The sequence below is a fragment of the Schistocerca piceifrons genome, chromosome 4 (genome assembly GCF_021461385.2).
Source record: "Schistocerca piceifrons isolate TAMUIC-IGC-003096 chromosome 4, iqSchPice1.1, whole genome shotgun sequence".
Lineage (NCBI taxonomy): Eukaryota > Metazoa > Arthropoda > Insecta > Orthoptera > Acrididae > Schistocerca > Schistocerca piceifrons.
In genome coordinates this window covers 73,885,460-73,904,907 of record NC_060141.1, presented here as the reverse complement: position 1 = coordinate 73,904,907, position 19,448 = coordinate 73,885,460, and the positions used below count along the sequence as shown (strand labels likewise).

At 43.4% G+C, this 19,448-nt stretch overlaps 1 protein-coding gene and 1 non-coding gene across 7 annotated transcripts in view; both read left to right on the top strand.

The window, feature by feature from the left end:
- The window catches only part of LOC124794785, a 137,631-nt gene extending 118,312 nt beyond the window's left edge, over nt 1–19,319 (top strand). For all 6 annotated transcript variants that reach the window (XM_047258428.1, XM_047258427.1, XM_047258430.1 and 3 more), the window contains 2 exons: nt 907–1,049; nt 17,942–19,319. In XM_047258428.1, the coding sequence (XP_047114384.1) occupies nt 907–1,049; nt 17,942–18,155 (357 nt within the window). In that variant the 3' untranslated portion in view covers nt 18,156–19,319. The remainder of the gene's footprint in view (nt 1–906; nt 1,050–17,941) is intronic.
- Nucleotides 52–153, top strand: LOC124796967. The gene has a single exon (XR_007016858.1). It is a non-coding gene; the product is annotated as a U6 spliceosomal RNA (small nuclear RNA).
- Nucleotides 19,320–19,448: the final 129 nt, after the last annotated feature.

The following is a 19,448-nucleotide window of genomic DNA, read 5'->3' as shown; positions in this document are numbered from 1 at the left end:
GGTTGGCATACGAAGGGGCCATCCTGGTACCCATGGCTGTTCCCTTTAATTGTTGGTATGTCTGGCCTTCAAAAGTGAAGAATGATACAGACAAGATCAGCATGGTCCCTGCACAAGGTTGGCATGCAAAATCATGAAGCATTCCACATTTTTAAATAATAATAATAATAATAATAATAATAATAATAAAGGTGGGGCCAGTCACTTACTTAAGAGTTTAACGTTGTGATGTTGTCAATGCTCACCATGGCGTATGACAGGAATGAAATGAGGTGTGGCCTGTAGGCAAAATTGTGTCTATAAACAAAAGAATTTTTTTTCTGTTGCTTGCTCAAAGCTCGTTTATCAGAAGCCTCCCTTAGCATACCGTGACTCGGCTACAGTTTTGTGGACCTTAATCGCAGATCCTTTTGGTCCTATAAATCAGCCATACACAGTAGAACACGATAAACAAAAATCAGCACCATCAATCACACCATTGCAATCGCAATAACATCACATCGCAGACTCGTAGTTGAAATACAGAACTAGAGGCAACTTGTGGTGTAAGTGTGTACTGTTGATTGTTTAGGTGTAATATTAAAATTCTCATAAATTAGAAATTTTGGATAGAACTTCATATTGTATAAGTTCAGCTCCCTTATCCTTGTTTTCTTAGATGGTTTCCAGTCGTCTCGTATCAGTTTTGTACACACTTGAATTAACACATCTTCGTCACAAGTAAGTAAATAATTAGTTAATGTTAGATGCTTGTCTTGCAAGCATTTTTTGAATGTAAAACAGATGATCAGAACACATTCATGCTGTAAGCCGTCTGTAATCCTTTTAGTATTAGGCTCTAATGATTATAATTGATATTGGTGTTGGGCTGACTCGTCACTGTTAAAATTTTGTTCACTGTTGCAGGTCACAGTTATAGATTACACTTTATCGAGAATGTCATATGGTGGCTGTTTCATTTTCAATGATCTGGCTGTGGACCCAGACCTCTTCATCTCACAAGGAGATTATCAGTTTGAAGTGTACCGCTTAATGCAAAATACTGTGAAGTTAGTATTCACCGAATTTATCTCTCTCTTTCTCATTGTATCAGTAGAAATTTAATGCTATTAATTAGAATCGCGACATACCTGAGCTCTAACAACTTAGACTAGTAGAAAATACTGTATGTAATGCATGTAACATGCCAGCACGTAGCATGATTTCAAATTCACTCATTAGTTGTCTTTAGCTCAGTGTGTCATTTCTGTTTTAGTTAAACAGTGTCTCCTAGCTAACATGTAGTGACTAGTTTGTGACATTAAATATTTAATTGTCCTAGGACTTTTCGTGTTAGTAAAGTTGTTTACTAAGATCATTTACATTTTGGGCAAGTTACCAAAGAGGAAGACTGAGACTGACTGCGTGAACGTCATGTAAATAAAGGAAAAGGTTGGAACGAACATAATTTTCAGTGTATAATTTTCAATACAATAGGGTCCGCAGCTGTGATAAATTTTTTGAATAATTTCTTGAAGCCTTCAGCTACCATTTTCTTTATTTCCTGTACAATTGTCAATTTTGACCTTAGGCCATTTTCAAGTATCTAAAACAGTAGTTTCATACAGTGGATTAGTGACACTTGTGCTTTTGATATAGAAACAAGCCATATCTGTAGATATACTAGGCACATTTAACTTACTTTATGGATGTTTTTTTTTTTTTAAACAGATTGTCATATACATCGTTGCTCGTATGACATCATATCATGCTCATAAATTAGTTCGGGTGTTCACGCTATTTTAGGGGCATGCTACTTTCGAGCAGTTGTGGCAAAGCTCTTATATGTAATGTACTTAACACTAGGAAGATTATAATTATCTGTTGCCAAAAAAATCATCCATAAAGTAAGTTATAATGCGCGTAGTATATCTACAGATATGACTTCATTCATATATCAAAAACACAAATCCCACTATGTATCCGCTGAGTGAAATTTACATTTTAGATACTTGAAAATAGCCTAAGGCCAAAATTGTACAATCATACAGGAAATACAGAAAATGGCAGCTGAAGGCTTCAACAAAACATTCAAAAAATAATTTTGAGTGGTTGGAAATAATTATAATCAGGAATGCCAAAGTGCCTGAGGTAGTTCAAAATTAGGAAGTGCTTTACAGGTCTGGAAATTCACTGCAGAAAACTCGAAGAAATTGTTTAAAATACAGAAAGAAAGACCAGTACTTCTCATGTGTCACAATTATTAATACTATCAATAAAATAACTTAAAATATAGAAAGAATACTAGTGACCTTTTGGAATTTTATGCCATTTCTTCATGGATGAAAAATTCATCAATTGGAGGGGTGAAATATCAGTTGACACCCCAGGATAAGGAAACAACTAAATGGTCGTGGAAGAGGCCATTTACCCCAAGTCATTTGTTACTTCTCAGAAGTACAACAATCTTTTATTGCAGATACTAAAAACACTAATAAAATAGAAATGATTCAGGCAGTTTCTCAAAAATTTCTTCAATTGAACCAATGATGAGGAATTAGTCAATTTAAAAACAAATAAATTGCCCCAATTACGAAGAACTTTCAAGCAAAATAATACAATTGCATATAATGTGCACGCCGTTAGCACTGGGCAAACGACGACAGCAATGTTGCTAAAGATTATAGTTCCAACATTTGGCTGGCCAATAGAGGTGTTTGACATTAATAAATATAACTTAAACAGGATATATATGCTCGGGGAAAAACCCGGGAATATTTTTATCCGAGAGAAAACAAGTAAAAACAGGAATTTTTTAGAATTCTGAGAATTTTTCATTGTTTTAGTCTTCAGTTCAGTTTTTGTAATTTTGACTGTTAAGAACTGATAGTCTAACAAAGAATTCTACTGTGTTCCACTACTGCAGTAAACGACAGAATAAAACCAAAATAAAACTCGAGTTGCAAACGAAGTGCGCCATTTACAACAAAAAACACAGTCCACACACATGCACCTGCTAAAAGCAAAATGTGTCAGCTGCTTTAGGACGAAGGTTATGGAGTACTTCATAACAGCAAATTGCTTCTGATGAGAGTGACGTCACAGTTGTTCACATTAAGTGCATTTTGATCAGTTGTCAAAGAGATCATGTGCATGAGCAGTTGAGTTGTGTATGAGCAGTACCTTCTCCTGCTTCTGGCTGCAGTAGTAGCAGGAGGCAGTCACGCCACCCACAAACATTTTTTTGGCATACCCAACCTGCCAGATACGTGCATGCGAATAGCAGTATGGGTTGTAGTGGGAGGGGGATATTGACCCGTGTTTAAGTCTGGTAATTTTACTGTTTCATTTACATTAACAGTTCAATCGTCAAATGGAAACAAAACGGATTTCTGTGACCGCGAACTATCAAGTGATTTATTATATATTCACATAATTATGGAAGGCTAAAATATGTTATTGGTTTCAGTTGTCTGATTTTCTTTCCATGTTTTTGGCAGTCAAGCATTAATTGCCTTGCACAAAAATGAAGTTATTTTTGTTGATTTGCTAAATAAATGTGGTTTTCATTAATCTTTTCTGCAGATGCAGTCAGTTTATAAGAAACGAAATGTTTCGTTCCACACTATGGGCTAGGTTCACTCGATTTCAAGTGCACATGTTAATCTTCTGGCACGTATGGCATTATGCCATAATAAAGAACAAAACATGAGACAATACAGTACTGGTACTCTTAGAAAATTTGCATCCCAAAAAGCTCACTGGAAAGCTGAATATCAGGTTGTGGCCTACTTCATTGTGAATCTGGGCGTATGAACGTGTCCTTTATGCCGAATCATGCATTTTAGTGTGGTTTACAAAATTCCTATGATCTTGGAGTATCCTCCGATGTCCTGTTTCTTTTATGAAGTCATGGAAGTTTTCTTAATGCTATACGTGTACGAACATATGGGCTTCTTAAGACATCGTAGCTGCCCATGTCCGGTAACACCTGCTGTCTGGCGCACTCTGGCACCTGCTGAAACGAACCCATGTCTAAGAGGTCGCAGGAAAATATTGCAAATGGTTCTTTGAATAGCATTATTTTCAAAGTAAATTTCTTTTTACACAAGACGAATTATGTTAAGTGTGAGAATGTGCAATGAATTTCTTAAATCACAAACACTCATTTAAAATGTAACACTTTGAGTACCAGCCACTTAGAATGATTTTGAGCTCAGAAGACAAGACATTGTCATTGTTTAAATTTTTTACGTTTGTGTGATGTATCTTAGTGTAACACATGCTAAAAATACCAATATTATTATGAAAGCTTAGCTTTCCTTGTGCTACACTGTGTACATTAATTTAAAGCATTAACTTTTCCTGTTTGTGTTCACACTACTTAAAAGTGATGTTGCTATTGGCTGACATCACCTGTCCTATGCTCTGAATATCTGCTGTCATTGGTTGGCAAAATCAGGGAGATGAGCTATTGCAGTCTATTTCAACGCTTCGACAACTAACGTGTTGTGTTTGGTGGAATTAAATTTTATACTATCGTAATATGAAAGTATGCAGTGTACCGTAATATGAAAATATGCAGCGTACATATTGCTGCATGTCAAAGATCTTTCCAAAACGTATAACCCCTTTCCCTGTTGCTGACTTTGATTTTATAAAGTGCCAGGAAGTTCTACGCTGATGTACAAAAAATTTACCATTCAAAGGATTGATATTTTTATGGCTCCAAAGGAAAGTAAAGTGTCACTTATCTGCAATAAGCGTATTTTCACCTTAGAAGAAATTTATTTTCACATGGGAAAAAGTGTCTTTAACTGGGAGATTGGGGAAAATATCCAGGAATTTTTCTTCTTGTCAAAGCATACATCCTGTTAAAAAAGAAGTATAGTTATATAAAATTACGCAAATTTGGTATCTGACAAGCTGAGGCCTGTTGAGTACTGATATTTTATGCAATTCTGTATACAAATATTCGATATTTGATTGGTCAGAGAAGCCCCTTGGGTGTGGAAAAATAATAAAGAACAAATAAAAATAATAAAACACCATTTAGTAGATTGAGCATTACAGCAATATTAAAATTATTACATTAAAACCAAACTTCAAGCAGGCAAAACATGGAAGGGGCAGGTAAGGAAGGGCAGGCCTGAAGAAGATGGTTTAAAGTAACGGACAGAACTGATTAAATTTAAGCCCAATTCCTACGAGATAGAAACTCAATTTATGAGGGATGCCATAGGAAGTCAGAAGGCGGCAACGTCTTGGAGGCTACAGTGAGATAGGAAGCAGTGTCCTGGCCGCGTGCACATACACAGTCGATGCGGACAGGCTACGCCTGATGAACCCGCAGGTAATAGATAACACCGTGGGGCAACGCCTAATGCTGTGAACAGCTCAGAAAGCTTAGAGCAAACATATAATTTATGCATAATGATCATAGAACATACGAAAATGCTGAGACCAAGACAAGAAACTCAACGCGAGTGTGGCTCCAATCCCCAAACCAACCTTACGTATTACAACTAGAATACTACAGTAAGAATTACTAAAAGGATTAACCGGTTTATCTTACAGTAAAATATAACAACAAGTTAATGTATTAACCAATAAATCAGATTATTCAAACACATTAACTTAAGAGACATGGCGTAACAGCCAAGTCTTGAGGACTAACAGTCAGACAGCTACAATAGTAATTAATTTAAAACAATAAATATTAATTTTCTTGAAAGGGACAAAATCTCTGTAGATTAATGGAACTTACTTACCCACGTGACCCAATATTCACTAGGCCACTAGCATTTGCTTACCACGCCCGTAGATAATTTTATAGTCACTGGTTACTGCATCACTCAGGGAAGCAAGAATTTCCAATATAAATAAGACTCAATATCGATCTCAGTGGGATGAAGATAAGCAGATATTGGACAAGTTACAATTAAAGGAAATTGTAAAACATGAACAGCTTACTATAAGTTGCATGTGCCTCCTCTCTCTCTCTCTCTCTCTCTCTCTCTCTCTCTCTCTCTCACACACACACACACACACACACACACACACACACACACACACACACTCAGCCTGCGACTGTATGCTTGCCCGTGTGGTCAGCAACCTAGATCAAAGGAACTACAACCAAATACTCAACTAACAGGCAACCAAAGTGCCACCTGGTGACTAGACAGACAAATTGCACCAGGAGTCAAAGATGTAAAAACTTGGATTGAGCTAACATGGGTCCTGTATGTTGTCAGGTGGAAGAGAGGCAGTAGGTAACGGGAAGGTGTCTGAGAGTTCATAATCAGCACTTCGTCTCCTCCCTTGGTTCTTCAAGGGTGTGGGCTACACTCTGCACCCGTCAAGGTTGCCAACAGGGTCTTCCATCCTTTGCCTTCCCCTCCCATGTGGCCTTCATACAGATCCATTGGTTCTTGCGGAACACCTTGTGACCCATTTCGCGATGGCGTCGGTGTCGACCTCTTCTCCAGATGCCTTCCCCCTCCAGAAACAGTGGACTGAAGCTTCCCACTTACAATTTCTCTCTGTTCAGGGGAACATCTTTTGGTCCTTCCGTCCTCCCAAAATGCAGACCCCAGCGCCGATTCCACCCATAACCAATTGCTGCAAGACCTCAGTCGCCCACAACTGTATCTCCTTGCAGTGTTTGTGTTATGCTCAAAGGGGTTTTCCCCTCTTGATGGACCCCCACAGGGGGTCCACAACTCTTTTGTGGATATGTGCATGGCGAGCACGGGGCCCCGAGCCATTGCAGCCTTCTTTCTCTCCCGGGCTGCATTTCCTTTCCCTTCCCCTCCTTTCCCCTCCATGCTCCTTTCCCCTCACACTCTCCTCTCCCTCTTTTGGTGTCCTTGCTTATGTTGGCCCCCGCTATCCTCCTGGTTCTGTTGGTTTTACACTCTGGCTTTGTTGCGTAATCATCTCCTCCTTTTGGCATTCCTTGGTCCCCCTCTTTCACCTCCATTACAAAATTTCTCCTCCGTAGTGTGAGCCATTTGGGGAAGAGCACCTTACCTAGTGTCTCCGACGTGCGCCCTCCTAGTACATTCCACCTTTTCTTTCATGTTGTTGTCTGATGCTAGGGTGCATAGCCAGCCCGTTAGCCAGCCCGTGTGGTGGGGTCGCTATGTACCCTTTTGGTTGAGCCCCCTGAACACACAGGGATCACACTTCTGATACCTGAGCTGTGACCTCCTCATGCATGCCTTGGAGTGGTTGCTTGTCATCCTGGAGCATCGGAACTCCCGGCAATGGCCGCCGTGGCTGGGTGGCGCCCGTGAGGAGAGCCCCTGATCGGAGTGGGTGGTATCAGGGCGGACGCTATGCAGATGAAATGCATACAGGTCCAAAACTCTGGCCGTTCTTCTGCGGCCGTCTCTCTGCGTGGAACTGATTCCTCAAGTGCTGCTTCTCTTGCCCCTTCGGCCTTCCCTTCCATGGCTACCCCCTGGGAAGAGGGTCAGGCCCGTCGTCTAGGGGCAAAACCTTTCCCCCGTTATCTAGTTTGCACCAGGACTGATGGAGATACTCTCACCAGTGTCAAACCTTTATTCTTTGTGGAACACATTGAAGACAAGTTTGGTGAAGTGGACTCCCTGAGCAAGATGCGGTCGGGTTCGTTGCTGATAAAAACTGCTTCAGCTGCCCAATCTGCGGCCCTTCGTGCCTGTACCCATCTTGGCACAATTCCTGTGTCCATTACCCCTCACCAGTCTCTAAATATGGTACAAGGTGTGATTTTTCACAGGGACCTCATCCTTCAAACTGATGAGGAACTTCGGGACAATCTCGGACGACGGGGTGTTCACTTTGTTCGGCGTGTTCAGAAGGGTCCTAAAGACAATCGCATTGATACTGGTGCCTTTATCCTGGCCTTTGAAGGGGATACCCTTCCTGAGAAAGTTAAGATTATGGTCTATCGCTGTGATGTGAAGCCGTACATCCCACCTCCTATGAGGTATTTTAAGTGCTTGCGTTTTGGCCACGTCTTCTCGCTGTTCCCAGGCCCCTCTCTCTGGTGACTGTGGACGTCCACTCCATGGGGGGAGTCCCTGTGTTCCCCCTCCTGTATGTGTAAATTGTCATGGTAGTCATTCTCCACGTTCACCAGATTGCCCAGTATATAAGAAAGAAAAAAAGATACAGGAGTATAAGTCCCTCAATCGTTTAACCTACACAGAGGCCCGTAAGAAATACGCACGACTGCACCCTGTGTCCATGACATCTAGTTACGCCTTGGTTACATCTTCACTCCTTCCTCCCCCTTCCTTACCCCCATCCCGGACCCCTCTCCTCCCCCCCTCCCCTGCGGCTCCCACACCTTCTCCTATGGGCGCTGCTCCCCCTCCCCAGCCGGAGAAGTGTCCCACTCCTTCGGTGTCTGCCGGTCAAGGGCGCCTCTCCCGGGATGCCCCTTCCCGGCACCTTCCAGGTCAAAGGTCTGCTGCCGCACGGCGACCGCGAGAGCCGCGGTCTGTTGGCCCCCAGGTCGCCCGGTCTCTTTCTGTTCCTCATCTTGCTGCAGCTGGCTCCTTTATGCCACACAGCCCTCCTCGATCTCACAAGGGGAGGCCGCCAATTGTGAAATTCAGATTCGATTCATACTGCGCATAATAAAAGCTCATGGCCAGAGGTGTAATGTGGCAAAGCAACAAGATGCACTTCTCAGCCGTTGTCGAGAAAATCGACAGTTAAAAGAAACTGTTGCGGTGAAATACTCTCTACGATTAATAGTTTTCTACAGCGTCGTGGCGCAGCGGTAAGCGCTCGGGTTCGTAATCCGAAGGCCGCCGGATCGAATATCGCGCCATGGACCCTCTTTTTTTTCTTTTTAGTATTTGTTTTTTGTAATTCAAATGGGTGTACACACACACACACACACACACACACACACACACACACACACACACACACAATTCCCGGCAATCAGTTGCAACAATTATGCATATAATAAGTTGTTGAAAGTCGTTTGTCGTGGAAAAACTGGCGACTTCGAACATCATTATGTTTTCCGCAAACAAAGTTGTATTTCACAAATGTTATTAATTGTCTTCATAATGTTAACCACGTATAGTTAACGGAAGACGTAGAAACGATATTCCGAAACGAATACGTATAGCGTAAGTCAAACGTTCGAATTAGAATAGAAACCCCACGAACACAAATTTGCTGTGGCAGGTATGAAATATAAACTCCGTTACTCGCTCGTTACACTTGAAGGACAGATGTTGAATGGGCCGAAACGAGCCGCCGCATAACAGCGCAGTTGCCCGCTAACTTCGAAAGAAGGTAGATGCGGTCCCTAGCGCAACTTATAACATAGTCGAAAATCAGTGCGGACGTGAGAGCTTTGTTACACCCTGTTAAACAAACCGAAAAATGGAGGCGGTACAATTGGAGAGCGATCCGCCTTCACCAACATGCGTAAGCAATTCATTAATAGTTTTTATTTATGTATATATATTTGAATTACAAAAAACTAATAATAAAAAAATGTTGCATGGCGTGAGATTCGATCCGGCGACCTTCGCATTACGAACCCGAGCGCTTACTGCTGCGCCACGACGCTGTAGAAAATTTACAATCGTAGAGAGTATTTCACCGCAATGGTTTCTTTTAACTGTCGATTTTCTCGACAACGGCTGAGAAGAAGTGCATCTTGGTGCTTTGCCACATTACACCTCTGGCCATGAGCTTTTATTATGCGCGGTATGAATTGAATCTGAATTTCACAATTGGCGGCCTCCCCTTGTCAGCCTGAAAACAAGAAGAAACATAAGTCCCGGGACAAAGAGCCTCTGGTGTCACCGGAGGTCCCTTCCCCGACTTCACAACCGGATTCTGACCTGTCGTTCATGGATGTCGCCCCCTCCTTGTCGGTGACGGGTGGGGACCCGGCGGTATGACTGGATTTAGCGTGTTCAGCCCTCATTTAAACCATCGTTCAGTGGTTCTCCAATGGAATTGTAATGGATACTATCGTCACCTTCCGGAATTGAAATCCCTTCTTTCGTCCTACTCTGCAGCTTGTGTGGTTCTCCAGGAATCTCATTTTACTGATGCTCGCTCACCGACCCTCCGTGGGTTCCATGTTTTCTGTCGAAATCGGGTCGGACCCTTGCGGGCTTCTGGTGGCGTTTGTACGTTGGTCCGTACAGACATTGCTAGGACGTGGATTCCTCTCCAAACTACATTGGAAGTGGTTGCTGTTTGGGTCCACTTAGACTCTGCAGTCACAGTTTGCAATCTTTATCTCCCTCCTGACAGGACTCTTACACCTGCTGCCTTAACCACCCTTCTTCAGCAACTTCCTCCTCCCTTCCTCCTCCTTGGGGATTTTAATGCTCATCATCCTTTGTGGGGCAGTGCCTTTCCATCTAGACGAGGGCTTCTTATAGACCAATTTATTGCAGACCACGACCTGTGCCTTCTTAATGATGGCTCCCCTACTCATTTCAGTGCCGGTCATGGTACCTTTTCTGCCATTGATCTTTCTCTTTCTTCTCCCTCTCTCCTCCCTTCATTACACTGGTCGCCACACGACGACCTTTGTGATAGTGACCATTTCCCGTTGATTATCACGCTCCCTTCCCGCTCACCGATGGACAGGTTACCTCGTTGGTCTTTCCACCGTGCCGATTGGCCTCTATACACTGCACAGGTCATGTTTTCTCCCTCTTTGTCGGGTTGTATTGATGATGTCCTACGTGACGTGTCTGACTCGATTGTTGGCGCTGCTAGCCTTGCTGTCCTGCGCTCATCTGGACCATTTCATCGCCGGCAAGTCCCGTGGTGGAGTACGGCCATTGCCATCCGTGATCGCCGTCGAGCTTTGCAACACTTCAAGAGGCACCCATCCGTAGCCAGCCTTACTACCTTTAAACGCCTCCGCACTAAAGCCCATTATTTAGTAAAAACAGAGTAAGCGGATATGTTGGGAACGATTCGTTTCTTCCCTTGGTTCTACAGTCCCTCTGTCACGGGTATGGGCTACACTTCATTCTCTCCAAGGTTGCCATCGGCAGTCCACCCTCCCAGGCCTTCACCTCCCAGATGGCATTTGTACGGACCCATTAGTTCTTGCAGAACATCTTGCGACCTATTTTGCAGTGGCGTCAGCGTCAGCCTCCTATCCAGCTGCTTTCCTTCATCAAAAATGGCTGGCTGAAGCTTCCACCTTATGTTTCACCCCTTGTGAGTCAGAATCTTACAACGAACCTTTTACTGAATGGGAATTTCTTTCTGCTCTATCTTCTTCTCATGATACGGCCCCTGGCCCAGATTCCATTCATAACCAACTGCTTCAACATCTCGGTGCTCCACAACGGCAACATCATCTTCGGGTGTTTAACCGTATCTGGATCCAGGGTGACTTCCCTTCTCAGTGGAGGGATAGCATTGTGGTTCCTGTCCTTAAGCCTGGTAAGAACCCCCTATCTGTTGACAGCTATCGACCAATTAGTTTGACCAATGTTGTTTGTAAGTTACTTGAACGGATGGTAGCCCATCGGCTCAATTGGGTCCTCGAATCTCGGGATCTATTGTCGCCTTACCAGTGTGGCTTTCGAGAGGGACGGTCTTCAATTGATCATTTACTTCGCTTGGAATCCGCAGTTCTGCAGGCTTTTTCCCAGCGCCGCCATTTGGTTGCAGTGTTTTTTGACCTTTGCAAGGCCTATGACACGGCCTGGCGCCATCACATCTTACTTACCCTTCATCAGTGGGGTCTTCGGGGCCCACTCCCGATTTTTATCCGCCAGTTCCTGATCCATCGGTCATTCAGAGTTCGAGTTGGTACTGCTTTTAGTTATCCACGGACACAGGAGACGGGCATCCCACAGGGTTCTGTCTTGAGTGTCCTCCTTTTCCTCATTGCTATTGATGGATTTGTGGCCTCTGTCGGTCCCTTGGTCACCCCTGCCCTGTATGTGGATGATTTCTGCATTTGGGTTAGTTCCTCCTCGATGGCATCTGCAGAGCAGCAGCTCCAGGTAGCTATACGGCGTGCCTCTGCATGGACCCTCTCACACGGGTTTCAATTCTCTCCTTTAAAATCGTGAGTGGTCCACTTCTGTCGCCGTACTACGATCCACCCTGATCCAGAGCTCTATCTCGCTGCACGACGATTGCCTGTGGTCCCACAGTTTTGTTTCCTGGGTCTTCTTTTCGACAACAAGCTCACTTGGCTGCCCCATATCAGACTCCTGAAGGTAGGATGTTTCCGTAAACTCAATGTCCTTCACTTCCTTGCCCACTCCTCTTGGGGTGCGGACCGTTCCCTCCTCCTCCGTCTTTATCGTGCTCTAGTTCTGTCTCGCTTGGACTATGGTTGTCAAGTTTATGGTTCAGCTACTCCTTCCACACTGCACGTGCTGGATCCAGTCCACCATCGTGGTATCCGTTTGGCCACCGGTGCCTTCCCTACTAGCCCTGTTGATAATCTCCTGGTTGAAGCTGGGATCCCCCCCCCTTTCTGTTTGGCAGTCCCAGCTTCTGGTGTCTTATTCACTCACTGGTGTCTTATGCACTCACTATCCGTTCCTCTCCCATTCATCCTTCCTATTCTATCCTGTTCCCGGACCATGGACGACGCCCACCCGACTCCCGCCCTCGGGCGGGTTTATCGGTTGGGCTGCGCCTTGCATCTCTTTGCCGTGATTTTCAGCTTCCTTCTTTGTCCTGTCTTCCTCGCTCCCTCCCCTCCACCCCTCCTTGGTTAGTTCCTCGGCCTCGACTTCGGATGGATCTCCGCCGCGGTCCAAAAGATTCCATCCCCCCGGTGATGTTCTGTTCCTTTTTCTGCCAAATTTTGTGGGAGTTTCAGGATGCTGTTGTTTTTTACACTGATGGCTCTAAATCTGCTGATCGTGTTGGGTATGCCTTCACGTCCTCTGTTGGAACGGAAAGTCATCTGCTGCCACCTTCATGTGGGGTGTTTACTGCAGAATTGATGGCAATTTCCCAGGCCCTTACCTTTATTAAACAGTCCCAACACAACCGCGTTTTGTTATGCACAGACTCGGAGTGGCCTTCTTGCTGTTGACCGGTGTTTTTCGCACCATCCCTTGGTCTCTGCCATCCATGACCATCTCGCTGATATTCACCGTGCTGCTTGTTCTATTGACTTCCTTTGGGTCCCTGACCATGTGGGTATCCCGGGTAATGAGCTTGCTGATCGTTTGGCTGGAGGAGCAGTTACTCTCCTTTTACTCTGTTTTTACCCTTTTTTTAAAAAAAAGGGCTTGGTTAGTCTTTCTATTCCCATACGTACTTTCTACATTATAGCAGTTGTACCTTTTAAGTCACAGGTGTTCTTGCCTATGCTGCTTCAGCATAGTGTTGGGTTCGTTCTCTTGCCGACTTCCCTCATTTTGATTTTTACCAATGACAACATGACTGCCTTTTTATGTTTTTTCCCTTTTTCCGTTTTATTGTTCTGACTTTACTGAGTTGTCCCATTAGCGGAATGGCGCATATTTGAAACAAGGGACTGATGACCTTGCTGTTTGGTCCCTTCAACCTCAACCAACCAACCAACCAACCAACCCTCTTGATGGAGGGACAGTGTTGTGATTCCTGTCCATAAGCCCGATAAGGATCCGTTGTCCCTCTATAGTTACAGGCTGGTCAGTCTGATCAACATCCACTGCAAGTTATCTGAACAGGTGGTGGCTCTCTGAGATCTTAGAATCTCGGAACTCTTTGTCTCCTTACCAGTGTGGCTTTCAGGAGGGAAGGTCTCCTATCGATCATGTGCTTCAGCTGGAAATCGCAGTTCATCGGGCATTTTCTTAGCTCTGCATCTTGTCGCAGTTTTCTTCGATCTTTGTAAGGCCTACGACATGGTTTAGTACCATCACATCTTATTTACACTTCTTGATTGGGGTCTTCGAGGTCCCTTCCTCATTTTTATTTACCAGTTCCTGTCCCACTGATCAGAGTTAAGCGTGTCATCATTCTGAGCCTTGCACAGACCCAGGAGAATGGCATTCCACAGGATTCTGTATTAAGTGTCCTTCTTTTCCTTATTGTTGTCAATGGACTCGTGGCATCAGTCAGACTGTAGGTCTCCCCTGTGCTGTAAGTGAAAGATTTCTGTACGTGGGCTAGTTTTCACTCAGTGGCCTCTGTGGAGCGGAAGCTCCAGGTTGTCATCCAGTGCACTTCTGCGTGGACACACTCACACGATTTGCAATTCTCCCACCCTTGTATATTGCAGGTGGTCCATTTCTGTTGCGGTACTATGATCAATCCCAGTTCCGAGCTCTACGTCAACGCCCAACATCTGACCGTGGTTTTGTTTCTTTGATCTTCGTTGGCAACAGGCTTACTTGGTTGCCCCATATCAGCCTTCTGAAGATTGGCTGTTTCTGTAAACTCAGTCCTGCGGATATTATTCAGGTTGACACTGGGATCCCCCCACTCCCCAGCTCTTGGTCTCCTATGCCATTGCTATCCGCTCTTTCCCTGTTCACCCCTCCTATTCTATTCTTTTCATCACTTCAGGATATCACCAGCCTTCGAGTGGGTTTACCAGTTGGTCTCTGTCTCACTTCTCTCTTCTGCAATTTCCATCTTCCCTCTGTGTCCTCTTCTCCACATTATTTTCTGGAGATCCCAGGTTCGGATAGATCTCTTCCCAGGGTCTGAAAGGCTCCATTACTCCAATGGTGTTCCATTTTTTGTTCGACCCGCTCTTAGGAGAGTTTTGGGATGCTATTGTTTTTTTACAGCGATGGCTCGAATTCCAATGATCACATGGTATACACCTTTATTTCCTGCCACATGTGGGGGTGTTCATCATGGAACTGTTGGCCATTTACTGGGCCCTCCGCTTTATTAACAGCAGGTTGGGACTATGCTGGGTCCATATTGCATGTAGCAACTCTGTGGAGCACCCTGTGCTCTCCCCCCCTCCCCCCCTCCTCCCCTCCTTTACCCTTCCTGCCACCCTGATGGTTGGCATTGTCACCCCAATACTGGTCTCACCGTATTTCATTATTTCATTTCATGACTATATTTGAGTGCAGTATTTGGTGACAGCTCACTTACTAAGTTGTTTTAGTTGGGTATTTCACTGATGTTTTCGCATCTCTCCTCAGCTGTTCTGACAGTCTGTCCCACATAAGTCATACAATAATAGCATGGAATGCAATATCCACCTGTCTTTTAGAGACCTAGATCATCTCTAATTTTACGAAGAAAACGCTTTATCGTAATTGAAATGAGTGATTACCTTTATTCCATAGAAGTAGACTAGACTGATCTTTCTGGACATTGAAACAGTGTAAAGTAGTCAGGTGCTTTTTGGCTTCTCCTCGGTCTGCCTCACTCTCTTTCTCAGATGTTGTTGGTTTTGAATGCATTGCCTGTTCAATTTGATGCTATGATTAACCATTCTTTCAGAACACGATTTGCAGGTGTTGTAAAGGCTTTCCTTTCCTGAAAGTGTTAGATATCCTGGACCAGAGTCTTTATCACTGAATTTCTTCGCCCCTACAGGGCTTGCTGCTCTTTTGTGGATTCGAGCTTGGCTACCACAGGTCCCCAATCTCTGCAACGTCTTTTCCCTTGCACACTGCATGTCTGTCCTCTTGCTGTTCCTTTCCCCCTCCCTTGGGGAACATGTCTGGTATGTTTTTGTGACTGTGTTCCACATTTTCACCAGCTGACATAAGAACAGTCTCACCACTGTTTTTTACCATGTCCTATATCCTTCCTCCGCTTCGGCATTTGAGGCCGCTCTTTTCTTCTGCCTCTATGTGCGCTCCTGAAGGCTGGCCCACGCGTCTGTTGCGTAACAGGTGACTGGGTAATGCGTAATTCCCAGCCCCCGGCTGACAGGTAGGGTCTGCACATAGCCCTGGTATATGCTGGGTCCAGGGAGGGGTGATTGCCTGAGCTGCTGCCTTCTGAAATTTCCAATTGGTCCCTCTGTCAGGTGTTTGTAAGGTGCGACCTGAGTTGTGAACAATCACCTAAGGCACGGGAGTCCCCTTCTGAGGGAGGTGAGACCAGTTGGAGGGAGTGCACCATCGAAGATGCTGCAATCATGGGGGATTTTCTCACAATGAGCCAATCATATTCTTCACAGTCCATGTAAATGGAAGGAAGCTCCCAGTTCAAAGGCCCTTCCAGCTTCGCCGTGATTCCTTGTGGTTTCAAGTACTGAAGACGATCAGTCCTTTGCAGCGGTAAATCCACTTCGTATTCAGAAAGGTGTTAGTGCAACTTCACAGAGCCAGCAATTGCATCCTTGTTTGCACATTGGCACTTTGCTTTTGGAGACTACTTCAGATTCTCAAGTACAACTACTGCTTGCCGCCTTGCTTCTCCACAGCTATCCTGTTCGTGTAGAGCAACGGAATACCTGAGGTCCGTAGGTTGCTGAGAACATCTCATCTACACTGAACATAGAATTTTTTATGATACCACTCATGAAGAGAAGGCCCAGCAACCCTTTTTATTTCGTCGCTTTCTGTTGGTGAATGAAACCACTGGACAGTATTGTACTTTTGCCTAGATTTCTTGATTTAAAGATTTGTGTACAAAACAATTTTTTCCATAAATTTCGAATCTATGAATAATGAAAATATTTCCAGTTCACTAGTGACCCCCCTTGCTTCCCCACGTGGACCAGGGAGATGAGTAATAATATTTGACACTGGTGTCCTAGAAAATTTTGAATGCATGGGTTTGTTGGTCCACATTTTCTCAAGTCTTTACCTAGCTCAAAATTTCTATCATCATCTACATCTGACTGAGAATTATCAAACTCGACTGCTCCTGCCGCACAATGATCTACATCATCCTCGTCATCAGTATTAGATAATACAGCATCCTCAGTTTCTGAACAGTTTTCTTCATCGATATTGTCGCCATCCTCTGACTCGGCCTCCTGTCGGAGAAACTTGTTGTATATCTCCTCAGGAGTTCTAAGGAGTTGGTGCGCCACTTTAGTAAGATACTAGAAGAGAAAACAAGACTTAGATGTAATATAAACATCAATATGGGGTTGAATCCTCCCCACAAAAACTAAGTGTGACGTAAACAGTAATGTGGGGTCGGATCCAGAGTGTGGGTAATGTAGGTTTCGGATAGAGGGGGTAGCTGCAGGTCACTCACCAGACTGATGGGGCCTCCTTGGCGTTCTCGGGACGACTGGCTGGTAGGGTAGCTGGAACCACAGCGCTCTCAGAAAAGGGAATGGGGAGTTATAAACAAAACAAGACTCGCTGGGTTCGGATCCAACCCCAACCTTATTGTTAGAGGGTTAATAGAATGCAGGAGACATCTAATTTCTTATTGAAATGACAAAACTTGTGTGGGGACAAAAATATTGATGAAATGCCCTTGATGTAGTCCTTACCCAAGAGTTTAAAAATCAGGCAACAGAAAGTTCATTGAAACCATTATCCAGAACGGCAGAAGCAGTAGAACTGAAGTAAACAAGGAAGAACATAATGATAAAAGTACCTTTTATGGAAGCTACAGTAGGCACGAATTCCAGTGGGTCAGTCATGTAATGAGATTAAGACAGGATGGAGAAACCCTAATTTGATATAACATTTAGAAAATGTTTGCTTTTCACGATATTACGAAGTTATTTTCATATTCTTTGTAATTTCATACTTAAACGTCACACACATATTCTGAAAAGTTAAAAGATAACGCTGTAAAAGTCAACCAGTGGTACAGTTAACAGCTAGAACTTGTCTAATAAGTATGAGAAATAAAGTGTAATGAACAGTAATTGGTTCACTATAGTATGATTGTGTTAAGAAATGTGTGGATTTTTTTATTTAGAAGTATGCTCCCACTGTGCATCTTCTCAAGTTGTTCTCAAATGTGACTCATCTAATTGTTAGCCAGTCACCTTTTTATGTGCTTATAATTGTTCTATTGTTTAACTGACATGTCATTTCTTGTGTGTGTGTTTCAGAAATGAATGGAGAAATTTCAGGCCCTACACAAATATTCTTTGGTTGCACTACACCTTGGGCAAAATGTTGCAAGGTGTCAATTACAAAAACATCTCCACGAAGATTCACAAGAAATTTAGAACAAAGCTAGCTAACTGTTATAATGATGTACTGAAGTATAATAGTGCTCATGATTTAGTGACTAGTGGGAATTTACTGGAAATGATTAAATAATATCTTCCAGAGATGAATATTTCTGTTGAAGTGGTCGTACACAGCTGAAGTTTCTTTGTACAGAATGTATAATAGTGTTAGGGTCTGATTCTCTATTGTTACAAAGCGCAGGGGGGAAAAAAATACTAACAGATATTGACATTGCCTTCTGAGGCACAGTGAATAAACCAGCTATTCTTTAGAAATTGGCACCAAAATCAGTTGCATATGACAAGCATTGTATGCTCACAATTGTATGTTTTTTGTCACATCCTGTAAGTTTTTCACCTGGTATTCTGCTTTTGTGGAAAGAATCTTCCGAACATGAGTCAAATAACGTTCCACTAAACATGGCAGTAATTAACTTCTGATTGCTCCATTTTTATTTATAATTGATGTTCTATGTGAGGTGATCAGCATTATCACTAGTAAAAGGTGGACAACTACATTCATAGGCAACATATCGCATAGTTCTCAAGTGGTGGTCATAATTTCCTAAAGGCCAGGGGGATTCACATTTTACACAATCCATCGTCAATTGACTGGTATTAACACACTGCTTTTGTTGCATTTTTATATTTGACCACAGACTTTCTCAAAGTAAAAGTACACTTGCTTGCACAGTGAAAGCTAATCTGTGATTGGTTGGTAACAACACAGGTATTGGCAGTTGATTCACTTATGAGGTGTTAATGTTCTGGTAGCTAAAAGGAACTCCCTACATGCTGCATGCCACACACCTATTTATAGAACAACCTAATATGAAAAATCATAAAATGTTGAGTTAGAGATACTGTATTTTTAATGTTAATATAAAAGATTGCAAAACAAGCAATTTCATTTAACCAAGAGCTGTATAAATGGAAAATACGGGAATGCCCACATGCTGCCAAGGCTTGTTTGATTAAGCTGCAGAAGTTTCACAGTAAGCCATTACACAGCCTCCATATAGTCGGGATCTCTCTGCGAGCAATTTCCATGTTTTTGGACCCCCTGAAAGAAAGACTTTCATGGCCATTGATTTGCATCGACTGAAAAGGTGCATGCTGCATGCCTGGGTACAATCATGATTCCATAGGCATCCAGACATTTCTTGCATAAAGGCATAGACAGTTTTGTCTTAGTGGGATAATTGTATTAACAATTGTGGCTATTAGTATTTAAATCATAAACAGTTTCACCGAACTTCCTTTCTCTCTCTCTCTCTCTCTCGTTTCCATTTGACTACCCTCTACAATAGCAGATTCTTTATCAAGAATGCCTGTGGGAAGAACAGGAGGAGATCGTCGTTAAATTAAGTTTTGAATTTAGATT